Source organism: Astatotilapia calliptera, chromosome 23 (genome assembly GCF_964374335.1).
Source record: "Astatotilapia calliptera chromosome 23, fAstCal68.1, whole genome shotgun sequence".
NCBI lineage: Eukaryota > Metazoa > Chordata > Actinopteri > Cichliformes > Cichlidae > Astatotilapia > Astatotilapia calliptera.
In genome coordinates this window covers 35,395,798-35,419,368 of record NC_137443.1, presented here as the reverse complement: position 1 = coordinate 35,419,368, position 23,571 = coordinate 35,395,798, and the positions used below count along the sequence as shown (strand labels likewise).

Genomic DNA, 23,571 nt, shown 5'->3' with positions numbered 1-23,571 from the left:
TTGTTCTATCAGGTGGCAGTAATGGAACATCGGCTGTCCAAAACAAGGCTAACCAATAATCCAGACTGGAAATATGTAGCACCACCTGACATTCGGAGGACACTGGTCTTTATTTTTCAAGTTGTAAAAGGCAAATTATTGTAACTTTCAACTTTAAATTCACAGTATGAGATGCCCTCTTTTTTTTAAAAAAAACAAACCCATTTTTGAGTAATTTTCGATGGCTAGCTAGCTAACTTAGTTGCATGTCCGTTAACCTTGTTGAGTTTCATTAATGCACGAACACCATTCTGATTGAGACCATAAACTCAACTGAAAAGTATTTCCTGAGGTCACAGATAAGAGACAAGTGAAGAGTCATTTTCCATAGAGTTTTGTCTCTGTGGAGTTAATCAGGATTACTCCCTCTACTCCTTATTCACTCCATTGTAGCAATGGTTTGGAGAAGCTACAACACGTTTTGGCTGAATAGCACGTTGAACGCATTTACTATATGGAATTAGGTCTTCAGTTTGCTAAAATCAAAAATGAGAAAAAAAACAAACAAAAACATATTTGTCACATTTTAACATGCAAATATTCACAGAATTGACTTTTTTTTAAAACATTGTGACTATAACTGTAATCATGTTGCATTGCTGCTGCACATTAATATGCCAATATAGTCCATGATAACACATTAAATTGCTAACCTGATACATCAGTTGAATAGATGTTATTTCAGTTCATTCATTGTCATATTCAACAGTTAAATTCAACACAAGATACAATACATCATAATCCATGCTTATGATTATAGACAAATCAACATTAATGAAAAGTAGTGATTGCTCATGCAAATGTAGCAACTGTGGAAGTCCCATCGTTCCTTTTTGTTTGAGTTAGAATTAAAACTGCTGCAAGAAGCTTGTTATTGTGAGGTGTTTGATTTACTAATTATTAGCCTATGCACTACCCCATCCAGAAGTTTTATTTTTCATGTGCTATACACTATATTATATTTCAGAATATTTTATTGTTTTTTTTAAAGCACTGTGATCTATCTCTAGTCTGCTTACCTGGTGATGTGAAGCACTTAGCATACAGGCTTTTTTGGAAACAGGTTATACTGTTTAAAATGTCAATATACACTGATTTTCAAATCATTTAAGACATATTTTTAATTGGGAAGCATACGGCAACTTGCCCGTATGTGAAGGCAACGTTAATGCTGTACAGCAACTACAGATTTTAGAGCATCACATGCTACAATCCAGACGACACTATTTCCAGGGATGGCCTTAATTGTTTCAGAAAGATAATGCCAAAATGCATTCTAGAGATATGCCCACATCATGGCTCTTTACAAATTCCTACTCTCTCTCAGTTATATCATTTAAGAAAAGCTCTGTCAAAGAATGCCTTGTAGAGTGGTAAACATATTTTTATTGCAAATTTAATGAAAAATGTGCTAGATTAGCATATATTCTTAAAAAAAAACATTATGGGTTTAACATTTGATAAATTGTCTTTGTACTATTTTTAATTTAACACAGGCTTTAATTAATTAGTAAATCACTCATTTCTATTTTTATTTTACACAACATTCCAAATCTTGTGGAAATAGGTAGAAATCTATCTTTGTACTTATATTTAACATGTAGTACAGCTACATTTCTGATTTTAGTGCATGTACTGCTTTCACCAGAGTCTGACTGATTTATGGTCATGCCAGTAAATGACATTATTAGCTATTTGAACAATTTGATGGTTACATAGAGATTATGCAATTTCCCTGTTGTCAAATGTGTCTGGGATGCCACAAACACAATAACCGAAGGAGTAAATAAATTAATGGTTATGGAAAAAGGTTAGGCAAATCTGTTTCTTTTGTGTGTCTAAAAGAAAAAATATACTATCTGATACAGCGCAATATCAGATTTTTAAATCACCAAATATGGGTATCAGTCTTAAATATCATATATCAGTCGGGCTCCAGTTATCAAGAATTACCACATAATAAAAAAGCTTATGGTGGCTACCAATCATCACTAGACTCAATACAACTTTTTGGAGTGTAATAAACCTGAGGTTAAATATGAACTGTTTTTCAAGTCTTATGTTATTAAATCAAATAAAACAGTCACTTTAGTATCTTTCTTTGTAAATATGCTGCACTCGTTCCCTATATTCAGATTAATTCATTTGTTTTGTATACCACTGTGCATGGTGGGGGACCTCTGCAGTGACTACCCACTGGCAGGTGGACTGCTTCACCACATTCTTACATGCACTGTGAAAGAAATGGCTTCACTGATGACTTCGATGAGGAAAGATATACAGACAGCATGCATTCATAATGAACTCTGAAAGGAGGAAACAAGTCATATCAGAAACACCAATGTGGCAAATCTGCGATGTCATGGAGATGTCTGCGATTGCTCAGTTTATCACATGGATGGAGAAATATTTTTGCATCAAGGCAAAAGAAAACGCATCCATGTCTGCTGATGATGACGGCGAATTGAAGGGTCTCACTGAACAAAACAACTCACCGAGCGTGAGTGGCGAAGACCTTTAACCTGATTGGACCGTTTTAGGGACGCGGTCCTACTACCTGCCTCCTGAGGAGATGAAGATTTTCAGCCACATGTTGGGAACAAATGTCTGAAACTTTTTTTTCTCCATTTAACCAATATATTTTGTGACTGAACACTATGAATAAAGTAAAGCAGGTAAACAGCATACAACGTTCCCCTTTTGTTATACATATCCTGATATGTGAATATGAAAGTAAAGAAACTGATAATTATTCTTGAGAATAACTAACATACAGCTCCATTGACAGGTTTAGTTATCCTGCTAGGACTGTGGACATTCATATTTTTTCAGTACAACAAAAAATGTCATGTCATTCACATTTTTCACTCATTTTCAAAAGTGTCTAACAGGCAACAATCCCTAATGTAGTACCTCACTCTTAACTGTTGAAAAGAAAAGAATCCTTTTAATTTTGAGTATTAACAAAATGCATTTGGACAAACTTATTCCACATTAATGTCGACAAATCACAAAAGCCATCAATGGAGTTATAGAACAGCACATATTAGCCCTTCTTTTCTCCTATTTTCTTGGTGCTAAAGAATGGCCATATTGACCAGCAATGGCGCTGGTACTCACATACAGCTAGAGTTGAGCAGGTACAAGTTCTGAATGATCTGGTCCACTTTTACTAGCATGCACTGCCAAAAAGAAAAAACAAACTTCTGAAAGCAGCTACATATATCACATACAAGTCCAGCATCACACCATTTCATTTGGCAAGACATTTCTCTTCAGTGTACTCACACTCCCAGAACGTTTTGGCAGCGCACCAGCTGCCGTCCAGCCGTGCTGTCGGCTATATAGCATGCTAGCAGGGTTTGCCTTTAAAGCTAAATAGACAGTGTTCAAATTTTATTCAGTATCTACAACGTATTATCACCCACGCCACATTTTATCAGCCTTCCTGCCGAGCTAAATCCTGCAACTTCTCACTTCAAACTTATAGTATATACAAAGCCTCCTATTTGGGCCTGTCTATTAACTTTTTGAAGTTACGCAAACAGTGTAACGTCAGCAACACCAGCTACACTATGGCTACATTAAGCTTAGAAAACTCTTACCTACATGTTTACTGTCAGTAGTATTCAGGTGCTGGTAACAAAAAAAATATCTTAAAACAATAAATAGTTAATTTTTAAATAACAATAACGATGGCATTTGAAATTAGAATGAAGAAGACTCGAAAGTTTTCATGTTTGGCTTTTGATTTTAAAGGCAAAGCATTTTCACTGCTGGCTTTGGTGGCAGATTTGAAATATTCACAAATATGTAACAAACTTCCCAGATTCCTTGATTTTCTCTGCTGCTGTTGTGATAATACACACCCAGGTATCCAGTGATCAATAATCAAATTCAAACCTACCCTTGCCGCGTCGTACTTAGCCGCCCTCTCGTTGTTGGCCTTTTCTGCCTTCTCTGCCAGTTTCTTTTGCATTTGTGGGCCCCTCCCGAAGAAGATGTAGTTGACGAAGGCGTACTCAAGCAGGGCCAGAAAAACCATGACGAAGCAGCCCATCAGGTACATGTCGATAGCCTTAACGTAGGGGATCTTTGGGAGTGTCTCCCTCAAATGGGTGTTGATAGTGGTCATGGTTAGCACAGTGGTGATCCCTTCAAATAGAAGAAAAAACATTGTATTTTTGATCTATATATTTACAGCAAATGCCTACAGCAGAGACAACAACTGGTCTACAGATTCTCGGCAAGCACTAAAACACTTCTTCTTAAATAGAAAAAAGAGAGAAAATGAAATTGCCAGAAACGATCCTCAAGGCAACGCACTATATAGAACAGAGATGTCAGTAGCCCTCAGGAGATGTTAGCTATGGAAAATATGGTGCCAACTTTAAGAAATCCAAGTCTTGTTAAGGACGAACATGTCTACTTTAGAAAGACTAGGTAGCTGAACCAAAGGGATAACAATTGGTTGGACTGTTTATCTAATGAGGTGATGGACTGGGCTTATAAAACATGACTTAAGTTTAGTTGGTTTTATATTCAAAATCATCTTCCTGTGTACTTTTGTACCATTTGCTGGCACAGCCCCATCATCTCTAATGAATTTTCTCTATTAGGATGTTACTCTTGAAGTCTACTAGAATCCTGAAACAACAATTCACGTTAGCTCTTTCCACCAGTTTGAGAACCATGAAAGAAGGCACAGAGTAGGAGGTCAGCACGACGATCAAAAATAGAAGCCATGTCTTGACATGCTCATGAAGAAGTGATGAGGTTTTTGATTTATATGGATGCATTGTAGTGTTTTTATGCTATTGTACCTTGTTGAAAATAACAAAAATGCAGGTAGGTCTTCTGGGTCTGACTAAATAGACAATAAGAATCAAAAGAAAAGCTCAAAACATGTTAGACTGCAAAGAAGCTGAACCTAACATCTGGCTTACTTGTTGGGTGTATCTTACACACGAAATATTTAAAAACCCACTTGCATGTAGTATGCCATTGCTGCCCTATATAATCGCATATCTTGGCTTACCTCATTAAAACAAACAAACAAAAAACCCTCACCTCTCGGACTGTTATCCTTTTAATTGAGGCTTTTAAACTAATCACAGTAACATTACTGGATTTAGATCACTCAGCAAAATGTTTCAAAGACAAACTGTGGAGGAAGTCTGTTTTTTTTTTTCTCCGAGGCTTCCTCATGACCAATCTTCATAATCAATCCTGGATGGTATATCTGACGCTTAATTAGTCCGAGACTGTCTTTAAACAGATGCTGCTGTCTCGACCGAAACCTTAAGGTCACACTGAAAACTCCAGCAGATGTCTTTGTCGTTACTACAGTAACAAGGCTATTTTTACAAAAAACATGTTTGTACTGTGGCTGTTTCCATTGCTAGTTACGAGCACAACTGACCTGGCAGAGAAAAAAAAAGATTATGGTGCTTGCTATCATCAAGAACCAGAGAAACAGCAAGAAATAGCAGCAAGGGTGAGGGCATGTATTTGATTTGAAAATCCTAAAACAATTTGCCCGTTGTAAACAGGATTAAATATAAAAGCGATCAGCAGGCACAAGCTGCTAGGTAGGTGCACAAAGTCTGCCTCATTGAAATTCAAAGGTCTGCCTTGTAACATCCAACTGCCCCCTTGGTTACCAAGCAGAAATAACTCATCAGAATAGTGTTGCATGTATCTAGCCCCCAGCTCCTGGTAACCTTAACTACTAGGGATAAAACACACCATTGACAGTAAGAGCACCTTCACACATGGCAGAACGACAGCATGAGGTGAGCCTCGTAAAATTATAGCCACATATAGAACTGGATGAGGGTCAATGCATTTTACGATGACCCCTGAGCACCCACTGTAAGAAAGGATGGGCAAACAGCATGAACACTGAATTCTCTTTAACTCACACAAAGGTTTTTGGTTCATGTGCCATAAAGTAGAGCAACGAGACATGGAGCAGTCAGAGGGGGGTCGCGGAGGAGGGTGCAGGAGAGCTAAGGTCTGTCCAAGCCTTCGTGTGATTTATTGGCACATTACAAGGCTAAACAGCACTCGCGTGTGTGCACTGCAGGTCTGAATGCGCATGAGCTTGCTCGCACGTGCACGTGCTCAGTGCCACCACCCGTACTGGATGGTGCAATCTGGTTTTCTTTTTTTTCCCTCCACATAATGACAGTCTTGTTCTTTATAGGTGTTCGCTGAGCTGTACCATTAATCTCTGTCCTTCGCTCCCTCTCTTCTTCCAGTCCTCACTTCCTTTCATTTGCCCCCTCCCTCGCTCCCTGTTCGGACAATTTAATCAAGGGGCCACGCGCATGTGGGCCTCCCTCCTCTTTCATCACGGTGTTACACTCTTTGGGGAGAAATATAGTTTGATGGGGTTTCTCTTGCTCCCTTTCCTTCTGGTCTCTCCCCTCCTCCTTCCCCCCACCTTGTCTTGTCTCATTGTTCCCCGCTTCTTAATCTTGCCATCATTTTGTGGTGATTTCCCTCTTTGCTCACGCAGCACATTTTTTTAAGAGTCCCCTCCCCCACCTTTCTCTTGTTATATGTCCCCAAATCTCTTTTCCACCCAAACAGCTGGAACAAAGGCGCACGGCAATCAAATCTCCTCTAATCATGTGCCAATAGGCCATTAGGAACACAGCTCCACATTATGAAAAGAGAAAAAGATATATTATACAGAATCCCGTTATGCCTGTAAAATGACAGGCACAGGAGGTAAATCAAAGCAGTGTTAATTGAACACTTCAATTCATCACTTGCAGACAGCGCAAACTGTCAGTCTGATAGGACTGCACGCGGGGCTTAAAGCACATAAAAATGTAGTAATACGTCCATAAAGATGTGGTTTGACAATCATTAGAAAAATGTCTTTGTTCTTCAAGGGGTACAGGCAGTCTAGTAGGACTGCAAACTAAACTAAACAGATATACTTACATCTTGGAAAGCTAAGAAAACTTGGCAGCAGTCTGTAGAGTTTCAGCTTTGGCATTTGAAGTTCTGGGGCAGAAAGCAGAACTCTACTGACATACTTCTACTTTTTCTGACATTAAAATTAAGTTATTTTAGTGCATGCGCAACAAAAGTGGTAACTAGCATGGCTGTTGAGGGCACTGGAGCTAAGTGACTGATGAACATGAACAGATGATTTTGGAGCAAATAGGTCTCTATCTCAAACTTTGGAAACTACCCCTTATGTGCCTTTGTAACTTAAGAGGTCACTCAGTAGCTTGTAGAGTTATTTTGTACCCTTAATGACAAGTTTTGACGCCTCAGTATATATCAATAAAGATGTGTTTTTTGGGGGGCTACTCCCAGTAGATGTCCAAGGGGTAAGAGTTAAAGATTTATCAGACCTTCTAAGTTCTCACTGGTGATCCACACATCAGTGGCCTCTCTGTGCTGAGCATGCTTTCCCCTCTGCGTGTGGGTTTTCTCAGGGTATTGCTTCTTCTTTCACAGTCCAAAGACATGAATGTTAGATTAACTCACGATTCTAAAGTGGCTTGAGGTGTGAATCTGAGAATGAATGGTTACCTGTCGGTTTTAGCCCTGTGACTGACTGGTAACCTGCCAATGGTGTATCCCACCTATCCAAATGGATAGATGGTTATGATGTGTATTATCTAATCTAAAACAGCCTGACATTGGAATTGTAGCACACTGTCTATAAACTTTAACCTCTCAACATTCACCAGGTCAACATTAAACTGGTTAGATGTTAGATGAGGTTAGATGCTAAACACAGCCATCATCAGGAAGTATAAAATTGACCTTTCAAATCAACTCTCTTACATGTAGTCGGCCTTTTGCTAAAAGATCTCCATCTCTTAATAGGTAAAAATTCCATATGAAAATTTCAAAAGTTTGAACAAACATATACTGATTTCAAACTTATGTGTCTTATGTTACTCTAAAAGTGTTCTTGTACAGCTAACTGTACCCTAACTGTACACATAATACAAGTATGAATAAAGGTCCTGACTGTGGAAAAAAGCTTGCAACCAGATTAAGGTGCAAGCAGGTAATTTGTAACTTTGCAATCCTTTGGAATTGCTCAGGAAAATGAGATTCTCCTTCAAACAATTCAATTGTTTGCCTGCTGCCTCCTGGAATTGATTTCCTCCTGATCATTACACTGCTTTTACCGGCAGGTGTGTGCACACACATAGACACAAAGAGCAATCCATGCACACACACACAGCCTCTTCCACAATCAAGATATCTGCTGAAAGCTCAAAAAGGTCCATCAGGAGTAGAGAATGGACCTCTGGTTGCCTTTCGCCTGTCGAGCTACATGCCGGATATTGCAGCTATCACACATACAAAAAAAGCAGACATACACTCCAAGGCATACGATAATGACCGGATATTGCATACATGCCTTGACGAAAAGATACGTAAAGAAACCGTGCAGTAAAAGAGAAGTATATGCACACACACACACACACACACACACACACACACACACACACACACACACACACACACACACACACACACACACACACACACACACACACAGATTCCCTCCAGGGTAGCAGGGGAACAGATGGATGCTGCTGAAAGGTAATGGATCAAAACATGTTTTCCAAAAAGCATTATGATGTGTTAAGGTCATTACTGGTCCATTATCTATCCTTACAAACTGAACTGAAGGACTGAAGCAGCAATCAATTGGCATGGCCAGATTGAACTATTTGGCCCCTGGGCAAACATTTACTGCTCACCCATCTCCAGCCACACCTGAAAGTTTCCGTCAAGTTTGTCCACAACGGCAGAGCAGCACTGCAGATTTATTGCCTGTCTTTGGATTTTGGACAACCAACCTCAAAAGGTCACCTTACACTTTTAGAAGCTGAATAATTACCCAATCAGTCATCAACTGATTCGTTTAAATCTTTAGTTGCAGCCAAACTTGACTACTTGTTGGCTACTACTGCCAACTGATTACAGTCTGGGATTTTAAAGGTCTGGCCCCTTCTGCCTTAATTTGCCTAGTTGGGATAGTTAAGTGTTATGAAAGCATTTTATGAAAAGTCAATAAAGGAAAACAACTACAAATATTCCTAATTCAAGATTAGCACATAAAGCTGTGCTTTCATTTTCCATGGCATCATTTATTTAGCACAACTTGGAATTTCTTTTTTTTTTTTGGAAAAGTTTGCCGGTTGCGGAGGCTTTGCTGCATGAATCCGTGGCTTGTTGCCAGTTCAGAGAGAGCCTTCTCTTTTCACTGTGAAATGGCTCCAAAATAGTCCCTGAAGGGTATCTGACAATGTTAGTTCTCTCCAACCACCTACAGCATCTCTAACAATGGGAAATCTTACTAACGAAAGGCTCACCATCTCATCATCTGTTTGGTTAAAAATGTGTTACTTAGTTTAACCAGTAGCGTTAAACAATGATATTTCACACAATTGTTATATTATGTAACACACTTTCTGACATATTGTTAGAACAAAAATGATTAGATAACTAATAAAGACTTAGATCAGACTGCTCTAAAAGGTTATACTAATACTGGGGGACAGAGTGTAAATGGTGGTGACTATCCAGATAAGCAAGTAAGCAACACACAACTGATTGTGTATTACATGTTGAACTTATCTGGATTTATGCAGAGTGGCTGTCTGATTGCATCTATTTCATATCTAAATTATTTATCACTCCAATGCTGTAAAAAAAAAACCACACATCCATTTTCTTTCTTTGTTGTATGTATGACTGACATTTCTTGCTTCGTAAGAGTAGACATTGCTGAAACACAAAAATTTGAGGAAATATCAACATCTGTTCATTTGTGGCGTAATCTTACCACAAACCGCTTTGATCCATCGAATAATGTCACAGTTTTCACTATGTTTGCTAGGTAGTTAAACTCCATAAAGTAGTGATTTGCTCAAAGTAACCAAAACGTTATTTTGCTAACTGCAAAGCAACATTGAAGTTAGCATTAGCAATTACAAAGTTGAGAACAGTGTAACTCGGGACTCGCCCACTTCAAGTCACCAGTGGTTATTTTGCCTGTCGTCACTTGAAGTGATCTCTGGTTGCCATGTTGCTGCTAATAAATGTTCAACACAATCTTAGTACAGACAGTATGCTGTTTTTACAGCAGTATTCACAGCTAGTACTTACGGCTAAACATGGTTTATGGCTACCTTGCATAATATTAGCGCTAACAAAAGCTATATCACATATACTTCTTTTGAGTTTCATCTTGTTTTGGGGTTTATAAAAACTAAAGGAAGAGACCACCCTCTCTCAGAAATAGGCAGTAGAGCCGTTTCCTTACTCCTTACGCTTGAACTGGACCTCTGTTATTTAGAGGTGTAGCTTAATGAACACTTAATTACCTATTTAGCATGTCAAGTATGAGTGTTGTGGAAAGCACTATGTATAAATTGCACCTGAGATATTACCTTGGCTGCCTTCATATCCTGACCATTGCACTTGCCTGATGTGTGGTCGGCTCAGCTTTACACAAAGGCAAAACTATGCTTCAGCCTCCAGCTTGAAATCTCCATAATTACATACCACTGACTTGTTTACTTGATCTCTGCATTGTTGAGTGCTACTAAACTGCACCACTCAAGTAGAGGTTAAATAATGCCCATTAGATATGTGATGAATTTGTAGCTCGTGAAGGCTTCTCAGTGAATTTGTACTTTTGCCCTACAGAAACTGTCACAATGGATAAAAACAGTCCATTAAGACATACAGGATGGCACTTTTCCTCAAATCTATCACCATTTAGTCCATCCATTTACAGGCCAGTTCCCAAAGCTCAGACACAATAACAGGAGAAGTTCAGACTATTTTGGGAATCAAGCTGAAGGAAGAAAGGCAGCTTCTGATTTCTACCAGTCCCCGACCTCATCTGAGAAAGAAAAATACTTGCTCTTAAACAGTCACCACTACTTACCTAGAGCCACTCTGGCTGCTGACGCATCATAGTTTATCCAGAAGGACACCCAGGAGAGGATGGTAATTAGGATTGATGGCATGTACGTCTGCAAAATAAAGTAGCCGATGTTCCTCTTCAGCTTGAAGCTCAGAGACAGTCGAGGGTAGGCACCTTAACATAAGCGAGACAGAGACGAGTGGTTGAGAGATAAAGTAGGCAAGAACCTCTGAAGGTTCATGGCGTGTAATATAAAAACTGGTAAAATGAAACATATTAACATCCCTTAGACGTTATTTTTGCATTCACTTGATAATGTTTTAACTTTGTTCTTCTGAGAAGCATGCAGGGACACCTCGTGTTTTTGTTTCAGTTTCCACAGCAACCCCAGCAGCATGGGTCGCCATGGTAACAAGCATCCCCTTCAAACGCGCAAACGCACACTGACTCGCTCTCACACGCGCACACAAAACTGCAGTCATGCATCAGAGAGATGTGACACAATATTCAGGACGGTGATAAAAATTTCACCATGTTTTGATTTATCAATTCTCCACATCATCCACCTCCATAATTCATGGGTGGATTCTGAAGGATTCGGCATTACAAGAATGCTGAGCTTTATAAATGCATGTAGCGGTGCTTCAGAGGCTTCATAAGTCAGGAATTTCAAATTATAGCGCTGCTTTTGAGAGAGCATTTTTGCCATTAATTTTTTTTCCATGACCTGAAATATAAACAGAGTCTGTGCATGACTGTGCATGAAGCGCTGATATAAATGGCGTGGCACGGTTTCTCATCAATCTCCTAGCATAATGTCTCTATATAGATTTTATCTATGGCTTGTTACTCCCACTATTCTTAGACATTTTTCCATTTTTGTTTTATATTGGAGGAGAAGTGGGGCCCATTATGCTGTAATTGCCAATCCGTGGGTGTCAGCCAAAGCTACTTATGGTGAGCGTGGGTCCAATCGACTACACACTTGTGTGGAGTTTCATAGAGTCACTTAAAAAAACCCCAAAAAAAAACCCCCCACACCCAATCTCATTAAGATTCAGCACCAGCTGTATGTTAGATAGCAATAAAAATGGCAACATATAATTTCAAAAACAGGCCATACATCAAATGTTATTATGTACTCTAAGTGCTATTGACTGATTTGACTTTTTAAAGCATTCAGCACCCACAAACCCCATTTTATATCATGATGGATCAGTGGAATTATTTAGTATGTCATGCACAAAGCCCACATTAACTCATTATACTCCCAAAACAGTCTCGCACCAGCAGGCTATAATGCAGTGTTGGCCCAACTGGTCTATATGGGATTTGTTTATTATACTGAAGATATTCATAGTTCCCAGAAAGTGAATCCTACTAGGCTTAAATTCATTATTTTTCCACCTACCTATCAAATTTTTATCACCAACAAACAAATGAACAACAAAGTCTATACATGTACCACAAACACATACCAGACAATATACATGTACACTGAAGTCAACATGAAGAAAAATATTCTTTATTGATGCAAAAAAGACGTTTTTCCCTTGACCTTCGTGCCTTCATGAGTTCTGAAATATTTTTTAAAAAGGTCCCTGAAACATAATGATTTTTGCTTGTCTTTTGGTTTTCATTTAATTTATTTATCAAGTAGATAACATTTGTTCAGTTTTAATGCCACTTTTATTTCTTTTTATTTCTATAACTGCGTCCTTCAAGATAAAAACCATGTAGAAATACAGAAGTATATAGACAAAAGGACTAGGCCACCTACACATTACCCCTGCAGGAACTGCCATGCCATGAAGCTCCTGGCGCACAGTTTTAGTGCTGATCTTAATGCCAACTCAGCAGAGTGTTGGCAACTTTTACACACTTTGCACCTGAGCACTTGGTAACCCTGCTTTGGGACTTTACACAGCCACTTCATGGCTGAATTCCTGTGGCTCCTAAAGCATTTGCACTTTGCATTAAAACCAGCTTATCGTGGAATATCTAAGAGGGTAGAATTTTCATCAGTTGACTTAGCAACCTATTTGTTTACCGCACTAAAATTCAGTGAGCTCTTTCGAATGACCCACTTTTTGACAAAATTCAGATTATGAGGTGTGGCCTGATAGTTTTGTCCATCTAGTCCAGAGGTCTCCAACCTTTTTTGCACCACGGACCGGTTTAATGTCAGAATAATTTTACGGACCAGCCTTTGCGGTGTCGCGGATAAATACAACAAAATAAAATGATACGACCAAGACAAAAACTGTGGTATTTTGTAAATATAATAATAAACGCAAATTCACTGTGTAATTGTGTAACTTATTCCTCCAGAAATGTGCCAACAACACAGAGTAACATCCTCCTCGCTGCCTCTTAATGCTCTCTGATCGCTATGGTAACGCGTAAATATTTCTTTCAAAATAAAACAACTACAACATGGGAAAACACCCAGGGAAACCGAGCTAACGATAAAAACCCTGAAAACCATAAATTTCACACCCGAGCCTCAACTCTCGGGGCCCGGTGCCAAATGACTCATTACGAATGACTCGACTAATTAGAAACATGAACACATGCTAAAGTAATATTACACCTAACTAGGTGTAATAAAATATCCCAAATTATCCCATCACTTCCACTTACAAATAAATACAAGTAAAGCATGTAAGCCTAAAGTAGGGATTTTGGTGTTAACAGATCCTCGTGCCAATTTGATTGGTTGTTCCAAAGTTACCTCACCAAGCACCAGACATCCATGGATGTTGTTTGGTATATTTGGTTTTCCAGTCAGCTTAACAACAATCAAATCTAAAGTAAAAGCTACATCTTAGGGTTAGAGACACAAGTTGTTGGTTTGAGAGTCTAACCCTTGTCAATATCGGCAAGAACGTTTATGTAGGCAGGTTTGTCAGAACTGGAAAGGCTCTCTAATCCTGTAAAGACTTTACTGATTAGTTTATGGGTTCAGTCAATCATTTTGGGTTATACTGAATAAAAGAAAAAAAATCATTCGATTTCTATAGGAGGCATATCTAGGGTGTGCTCACTAGCTGACACATTGCCCCAATACTGTGTGATTGTGAAATTTTACCTGGATGTATTGATTAAAATGAGTTACAAAACACCTTATTTGGCCAAAACGAAGAATTTGACTCCGTTTGACTTTCACTAATCAACTGATTAGTTGCTTAAATGATTCACTGATCAATTAATTGTCTCAACTAGCTAATTCCATAAGCTTCTGTGTTTAATTCTTTGTGCAACTTTAACCAAAGCTTCATCTCACAGTCGAGCATATGTTAGCGTTCATATAAATACACAAAGTATGCGTTGTTTATCACATTCAATGATTCTCCAATATTTACAGTTTTGGCAGCAGTGAATAAACTCCACACATGCTGAACCTACACTTCACTGCAGTGTGAATATAGGAACAGACTGTGGCAATATCCCATTCACTCTTTTAGATGCAGCTTTAATGGCAACTCCTCCAGCCTAAATCGGAGCAGAGTATCTCCGCAGTAGCAGATGCAGAAGTGGCTCAGAAAAAGAGGAGGCTGAGGTTCACTTGTGTGTGGGTGTAGAGCAGTACTGGCTGTAACTGCTATACCAAACAACATCGGCAAGTGGGAGGAACACCATGTGCGAGGGCGGGGAGGAGAGGGAGGAGAGGGAGGACGGAGAAGAGGGGGAAAAAAACAGAAAAGGCAAAGAGTTAAGGTGATGATGGCAGTCATATAGTGGAGTCTGGGTAAGGCTGAAGGTGGTGACTTTTTTTGTCTGCTTTGACACGCTGATCGCAGGAGTGTTACTGTCAAGGTTTAGAAGCAATGAGAGGCTGTGTTGTATCCACTGACAGTTTGATTCTGGCAATGAGACGCATCTTTAAGGGATCCACTGACCCCATACGCGCCAATCTTGCACTGGATCCTGCTGCTCAAGCTTTCTTTATGAAGGTTGTTTTTTTAGCTTTCCGTGTTTTTATGTTGGGCTGACTACCTGCAGCTCAGATGAAGCACTGCATGATATAACTGTTTGCATTACTGGCTTTTAAAAGTGTATCGCAAGTATGCAGCAGAAGTCTTAGTGAAGTCTTTTTTTCTAATACCGTTGCTCGGCAAAAGTGAGCCAGATTTGTCCTTGTGCGCAGTCTGCAAAAGCTTCTTAATGAATTTCAGTCCTACATTAATTAAAAATGAGTACTTTCAGGGCTTTTTTTTCTAAAGCTGTTAACGAAGCATTTCTTGTTTTCTAAAACACACAAACTCGAAGGTATATTCGAGGCTTAAAGAACAACGAGTCACAGAATTAAAGCCACCCGCTTAGTATTTTGTTGCTTCTCTGTTCTGCCAAAAAGAGCTCTGACCTCCTGATGCACACACAGAGGATCTCTGGGGGTGCCGGACTTTGGATCCATTAGGTAACATCAGTGAATCAAGCTTGTTCTGATGCTTGATTGGTTTGGGACTAAGCGAGCTTTGTTGTGTTCCTTGAGTTGTTCCTGAGCAGACTTTTGAAACCATGGTAGCAACATCCATCTTTTCTATACAGTCTATTAAATATTACCTAACTCAGAAATGTTGCCCTAGTGGCCATACAAGCATTTCCATACGGACATGCAGATATTACCCTCGCATCCAAACAGACAGTTTGTGTGTGTTTAAATGAGAAACACTGATGTGTTGAGGGGCTCATTTCACATGAATTTATGATGCCCTGAAACCCGGGTTTTTTTTCTTGCAGCGAGCAGGGTAGTTGGCATCCAAGCACACCTTTTAAAAGCACTAAGAAAAGTTATATTAAAGAAAGCCCGGAGGGAAAACAGGAGGAAGAGAAAAGAGGGAGAGAGATAGTGACAGATTGGAGGGATAGCAGGAAAGGAAAAAAAGGGAAGGGAACTAAAGGCTTGCTAGTGGCACATGACATGGACAAGACCTGATCATTAGGCAGCCTGGCAGGGAGCCTTTGATGTGCTTCACACATCCTGAGCGGGCGAGCAGACCACCGGACATTAAAATAATAGCCACCACCCACAAGGGACAAGCCGCCTCTCATAAACAAGAGACGCGCTTGCATCGGCACACTTACATGTGATTCACATGAAGGGCAGAGACACCCGCGTATGATGGTAAATGGAAAGCAGCCGCACGTGCAGTACAGACAGAGAAAGGTGCACGCGTGCTTCAACAGCATCTCAGCATGAAAAAACAGAAAATAACACAGAACGGCCACAACAGAAATGTTACGCACGCCCGAGAAGGCAAACAAAGAGTGATTTACTGTGCATGTCCTTTTCAGACCCAGCGTGGCACTTCCTCATGAGCATAACTTCTGTGAGAAATTACATTATTACTAAATGTCACACAGCTTTTATTTCCGAGGCTCCGGAGAAGCCGCCTTTCTCGATGTGTCCCCTCTGACCAGATTATATGGTCGCTGGTTTCGAAATGTTCATAAACACTCTGCGTTCCGGCGTAAATGTACACATTCAGTAACAGATTCATTTTGGACCTCAGTGGATGGGCGACGTGTCAAATCAAAGTTCATGGAATATGATTGAAATGAGGATTACTTGTTAAAATAGCTCCTCTACAGCGATCTGACACACATGAATTAGAACATGAAATGTGATACGGTAAATCCTTCATATACATTGACTTTACAAGTTGCCTTAACCTGTCATTTTGCCTTCTAACTATACTGAAACTCTTCCTCAGTGTTTCTTGTCATCCACATTTCATTAGAGGTTAAAGGTCATTTGATGATAAATAAGGTCTGAGATCTGCTGGCTCGTGACAATCTGTTTATGCTTCGTGTTTCTGAAAGGGAAAAAAATCTGCCCACATATCGGACTATCACAATATTTGAATCACTGAATATCGGCTGGGCTCTAGCAGCAGGATGCTTTGTAGTGCAGCGGGAGATTTTAGCCCACAGAGAGTGAATATAGTAGGGTGTAACAGTATTAAAGTAACATCCTCATCCTCAAGTGTTTGTCACTGTATTGTGATGACAGTGAATGAAGCTATACAAATAATTCAAAAAATGTTGATACAACTTTTATGTTAAGATACAATTTTCTTTCAAACCTACATCAATTTAGTTGTTTCAACATGAGCGATTTCTGAAAGGAACAACATTTCAGATCAGATCTGCAAACAGCTGTGTGACTGTTTAATATCATTTTTTGTCCCATCTTCCTCCCCTCAATCCCAGCTGTTCAGCAGGCTGCCTTGCCAGAGTCTGGTTCTGCCGGAGGTTTGTTTCCTGTTAAAAGGGAGTTTTTTCTTCCCACTGTCGCCAAGTGGTCACTCATAGGGGTTGCCTAGTTGCTTGGGCTCTCTCCCCATTATTTTAGGGTCTTTACCTTACACTATGAAGCATCTTGAAAGGATAGCTGTTGTGGTTTGGGGCTATATAAATCATATCGTATTATCTATATAAAACTGAATTGAAACTGAGGTTTTCATAAATAATAACTACAAACTTAGACATTCATGTCTTTAATTATGACTATTTATTATTATTGTATTTGAAACCAATTTTTCAGGGGCTTCTCAATCAGACTGCTGCAATCACACTGACTTGATAAGAGTCTTCAGCTACATTTCCTACTGATAGCACAATAACTGAACCATTACATCCATTAAACTTCACCTCTCTGGGTCAAGAACTGCCAGAAGTGGGCATGATATACTTTCTAATTTACCACATGTCCCGCTTAAGCACCATTCCAACAAGCTTGCGTTGCCTACTGCTGCATGAGGGATACTTCAAAGACGGCGCATTTCCTCATTTCAATCCAATTAAAAGCACCAATATATATATTATATCTGTTGATATAAGATCAACAGACATTTTGGCATGTTTGCTGCAGAAACTGATGGAATAATCAGCTCCCGAAAACAGGCCAGTGCATGAAATGGACAATATGATCTAAAATGTCACATCCCCTAGTTAGCCTCACCGGGCATTATTCCCAGAGGTAATCCAGCTGATGAAGCATTTACCTGTGGAAAAGACTACGTTCTTGGACACCAGCTTGTAATCGACAATGGAGAACTGAGGCAACTCGATCCGTGTCACCCCCGTCACAGCCGACTCGCCTCCCTTCCAGTAGAACTCGATGTCGTCTGTGGTGTAGCCATCTGTAGAAGAAGACGTGCGCAGACACACACACATGCACACCAAGGTGTAACCATCTGTCTAACCATCACTGGAGACCAAGACATGCAGTGTTGCTGATCATCCAACTGGGCTGTCATTTGGGAAGGAAATAAAAAAACACTTTTGAAGTTGTTTCCAAGTACCAGGCGCTTTTCTTAATAGCTTTACTTGGGGTTTGGAAAATGTCAGAAGAATTATAAAATAGACATGTCCAGTGCCATTAGCAGATCTTGCTTTAGTATTTTTGTGGGGATGATACCAAAAACAATATAAATACAAACATCTACAATGTGCTTTGTTCTTACTCTAGCCGAGACATTGGCTCTAACTAGCCTTAAACTCTATGTGTTCCTGATAAGCCTAATCCTATCCTGCCGTATTGTTGGCATGCCAGGTGTAAATCAGTGCCCAATCAGAAGGCTGACATGAAACCAAGTGGTGCCCTGAGGATGTCTGTAAAGGACGAGCAGAGACACTCACTGCTGCTAAGTGATACAGCATTCAAACGCTGAGGAGTTCTCACAAATAAATATGTGAAATGTCTAACTTAAATCTGCTTGAATCAATATTTTTATATCGACATAACACGTGTAATGGCATCCCAGTTATTCGTAATAACACACCCTACAGAGAGATGGGATGCCCTGTCTGTAACGAGCCCTTTGGTGTCTTTCAGCTCATTGTTTTGGCCCACGCCATCACGGTTTCGTGTCACTGTTTCTTATCAGCCCTGTTTAAAGCCGCGATGGCCTGCTCGCTATCAGCACAAAACAGAACAGGGCCAAAGTCATTTGCAGCATTTAGCAGCTAAATGGCCACATATAACCTAATCTAACCTAACCTTGTTACTCTAAGTCAGTTGGTGATTCCTAATTGGCTGTAGGTGTGAATGTGAATTTCCCTCCAACTCTACATGCTCGCCCTGTATAGGCTGGATAGGCTCCGGCACACTGGATCCTGAAATGGATAAGTAAACTGATTGTTAACAAAATATATCCAATCGGCCAATCGCATGACAGCAACTCAACACATTTAGGCATGTAGACATAGTCAAGAGCTGAGCTGATTGTGAGCACAGATTGAAGAAGAGAGATCAATTTAAGTGACTTTGAATTTTGCATGGCTGTTGGTGTCTCACCGACTGATCTCAGTACTTCAGAAACTGCTGAGATTTTTCTACACAGTGATGAATGATCAAAAAAAGAGAAAACATCGACTGAGGGCTAAGGGTTTTTCACTATCATGTCAATATGGAATGTTTCCAGGACTTTGCTGAATTTGTGCCACAAGAAAGGCAGCTCTGAAAGCAAAATAGGGTTCAGCCTGAAACTAGCTAGGTGTACCTATTAAATAGGCCAATGGCTTAAATGAGCTAAAAATAGAGCGAATACTAGACTTACATTGGTTAGGTGACCAATAAATGAATGCTTACCATATACTTATCACTTTTATTTTTAAATGACTTGCCCTCAGGTTGATGCCTTGGCCTGCTGTTTGTCTATATTCCTGTTTTGCATTTATAGCTCTTTTTATTGCTTGTTTAAAAAAAATATCTCTGCATGCAGAACAATAACCCCTGTGTTGTTCTGCATAATTGACACAGATTATGTAGACGTAGTTCAATATTATATTTGCTACAATAGAACCAGCAAGCAACCAGAGGAAAATGCATGACAGAGGGTAAAGTCTTGCACAGACTCCTTTTTTTTTGAGGTTTTCTTTTATAGTCTCCAAAAGTAATTGTTATTTTGTCATCAATGTTACTTCATTACACCCACCAGGTTACTGACGAACTACTAAGGAGTTGTATTAGGGTTGAATTTTAGCAGCAGGTTTCAGAAACTTGACGCTGTTACTTTTCAAAACTACTTTCCTACATGCATTTTAACCTTACAGTACTTCTGGTATAAGATTCCATTTATAGAGGTAGAATTGAGTCTAAAACTATTCCTACCCTAAGTAGCACATGGCAACCTAGTGGATCTTTACGAGGTTAAATGAGGTGCAAACATTTGCAAAAGAAAGCATGACTTCTAACTAAATAACTGCACTAGATTGGTCTTTTAAACTTTCCCAAATCTTTATAGAAGTATAATATTGAATGAAATTAGCTAAGTATTTGTCATAGTCATATATACTACCCTCATCCATCTGGTACAGATTTAAAAGAAAGGCTACAGAACACAGAAGAGAAACACACACACAACCGCTGCTGTACCTCAGGTTGCACATTCTTTCATGCATCTGTAACATTTCACACATGAGACACTCTGCCTGTGCGCCGCTGTTGATCTGTCAAGCCCACAAGGCATTAGGCCTGTCTACTCACAGCTCTCTATCTCCAGAGTGCAGTTCTGTTCATCCAGAGGATACCTCCTGAGATCCATCATACATGCTGCTGTTGTAGTTATCCTGAAAAAGAAGGCATGGGGGGAGAGGGTATATTTTAGTTAACACATGTGATTTACTAAAATTGTTCTGAAAGACGGATCAGAAGGAGAGTGAAGATGCAAGGGATTTGAGGTGTTTTAAAAATAGCAATGCAGGTAAGCAGTTACCTAACAGAATAAGGGACTGCGGGAATACAATTAGATTACAGCATTAAGGTGAAAGCACCTATCATCTTTAAAGGAAACCAAATGTCCATTTGCCTTTTCAACCTGTCCCTCAGCTGGTTTCATATTACTGGAGACTACTGGCATTGTCATCTTAAAATAAGATTATAGCACCACCTCCTAGTTAAAATGCTGACTGTGTAACTGTATACCTAATAAGACTATAGATCATACAAGACAAGCAACGAACATGTTTGCTTTTGAAACATTTTGTGCTCCCCCTTCACCAAAACTGTCCATCCCTCCATCCTGCGATCAAGTAAAAATTTGTAAAAATAAAAATGATATTAAGGAAATGCATCCTTCCCTGTTCAACTGAACTGGGTCATGAGGAGGTATCTGTGCCTTTTGTTTATCAGATGTGCGAGCTCAAACGACTGATAATCAGACAGTTAAAAAAAGCAGCAAAGTGAAATGCAAATTCAAAATGATTTAGGCTAAGTCTGGCCTGATTAAAAGCTGGCTGCTTGGCAGTTAGCCACTGGATGTATTCACTGAGCAAAGACTGAGATGAGGCTCCATTATGTGATATTATTATGCAGCAAAAATTACAGCAACATAATAAGAGGTCTTCAACAGTAACATTAACAGTAAGCATTACCACACATATTATAGATTATATGGACTTCCAACACATTTTCCAATACATGACACAGATTATCAATATCACTGAAGCTTCTCTGCTACCTTATCTCTTCATTTCATTATGGTAACAACAAGAAAAAAAAACTACCTACACTGTATTGATTAGCAGTTAAAAAAATTTTGTTGATTTACATTAAATCATTAAAGTAACAGTTTTTAAATTAGAACATATTGAAAATCCATGGATTTGGGGACACTGGAGTCGAAGGTGTTTAATCAAAAAAAAAAAATTCATATGAATAAAAGATGATATCTAAATGGCATAAATTGGAATATAAATTACAGCCTCAAAATCCAACTGATTATCAGAAAATGTCATTTGATAAATTAAACCTGAAATAATTGCATTTGGTTGTGGGTCAGTTTTAATCTTTTTTTTTCCATGCCACTCTGTCTAACAAAAGCCAGGTCAGAAACAAATATCGTACACTGTACCAGTTTGCGCGTGTTAGCTAATATAACCCAGTGACATGAAGTCCATTCTGAAATAACCAAATGCCTGTGTTACGGCTTTTTACTTAATTATTATTCATTACTGCATTTATCAAAAACACAAAAATTGTTGAAGTATCTCTTTTTATTTGGCATACAGCTAACTACCTAGCTAGCTAACTAGCTAGTCTTAGCTGTGGGCTTGTATTGAGCAAAAGAGAGTCCAATTGCTGATTTGACCAAATTTTCAAAAGACTCTACAGTAGCATGTGAACAGCCGCAAGGAAACTATTGCTTCAGCTGGACAAACTAACACATGCAGCTAAATTCAGCCAACAAAGACTCAATGCACAATTTAACCCCATCAAAAATTCATGTAAAGGTACAGGAGAAGTCATACAAGCTATAAGACATTGGTATAGCTTTTGGGTTGGAAAAATAAACCAATGCAGAACTTTACCAGATCACTGCTGACCTATGTAAACACTTTCATTAGGAAGTTATGGGCTCATTCACTCATTTTGGGTCATACAGAATAAAACATTAAATCTGTATTTAAATCTCAGTCACGCTGTGTTTCAAACAGCAGGATTATCCCTGGTACTCTGAGTGTTCGGTATCATGGTCAGACCTGCCCCTCCTTGTCACACTGGATTTTTTAAACCAAGACAGCAACAACAGAACCCTCATTTCAAGGTTTCAAAATGATACTTCAGAAACCAGTTTATAACTTCAAGGTATAACTGGGTCAATCCTTAATACCATCTATTTGAGTAACAAATAATGTTAGGCTAACAGTACTCTTGTGCCCTCGAGTAGTCTGTATTCAATGCAAATTCAATTGCTAGCCTATTATCTTACTACTACAGTATCCCAAAGACGTTAGTAAGGAAGCTAACATTAACTTGTAGAAAAGATCTTCTGAAAAGTGAATAACTCTTTGACTGTATCTTGTGTCAGAGTGAATGGGATCCTGTGAAACTAAAGCCCGAAATTGTACAGTTCCGTTTTTATCATTTTACCAAAACCGTTCCAGGTTTTGACTGTAGTACAATACGAATCTGTATTCTGCATTTGGGGCACCACAAGCTGCTATCAGGAGGGCTGAGTGTGTGATTGGTTTTAAACGACTGGTAGTTGCACATTTTTTACCTTTCATTTAATCTTTCTTTAAATTACAGACAGTTTCTGTAAAATGCAATTAATAGACCATATTTGCAAAAATGACAAACAGCATTGTGGCAAAATGCAACTTACAATGTAAATACAAACTGCTTTTGAGAGCTTAAAATTGTATTTTTTACTGCTTTCCCTAATAAACAGCAAACACACAAATACAGAGTGGCTGCCTTGAAACCACGATAAAAATCTGCATTCAACATATCACTCAGCTCTACCTGGCATTCATTTATGTGACAGTTCATATCACAAACACCACGTCACACGTCTCCCTCTCCTTTTGATCTCTTAAAGCACTGAGAGGTCTATAAGTAGTCCACAGGGCTAAATGCTATGAACTCCACTTGCATAATCAAGCATAGCTGCTTGACTATAAAGTATGAACACTGACACATGCAAATGCAAGTGTGCAAGTGCACACACACACACAGACACACACATGTTTTTGCTTTGCTCTAATAATTCAAAGCTTGCATCCATAATAATAGGTCACACTAGCTCTTCTGAACCTGCTTGTCGAAAAGATCAATGGAAATTCAAAACAAGGGCTTTATGAAACAAACATCA

The 23,571-nt window shown here is 39.1% G+C and overlaps 2 protein-coding genes across 5 annotated transcripts in view; one reads left to right on the top strand and one right to left on the bottom strand.

Annotated features, from left to right (window-relative positions):
• The window catches only part of LOC145424226 (uncharacterized), a 474,743-nt gene that overhangs the window by 318,399 nt on the left and 132,773 nt on the right, over nt 1-23,571 (top strand). The window lies entirely within an intron of this gene.
• LOC113016986 (gamma-aminobutyric acid receptor subunit beta-3-like) overlaps nt 1-23,571 on the bottom strand; it is a 97,101-nt gene that overhangs the window by 6,743 nt on the left and 66,787 nt on the right. For 2 of the 4 annotated variants that reach the window (XM_026160232.2, XM_026160234.2), the window contains 5 exons: nt 20,463-20,545; nt 17,977-18,114; nt 10,988-11,140; nt 3,947-4,194; nt 2,535-2,603 (listed from right to left, as the gene is read on the bottom strand). In XM_026160232.2, coding sequence (XP_026016017.1) covers nt 2,535-2,603; nt 3,947-4,194; nt 10,988-11,140; nt 17,977-18,114; nt 20,463-20,545 — 691 coding nt within the window. The remainder of the gene's footprint in view (nt 1-2,534; nt 2,604-3,946; nt 4,195-10,987; nt 11,141-17,976; nt 18,115-20,462; nt 20,546-23,571) is intronic. The other 2 variants (XM_026160233.2, XM_080297344.1) reach the window with 1 other exon arrangement.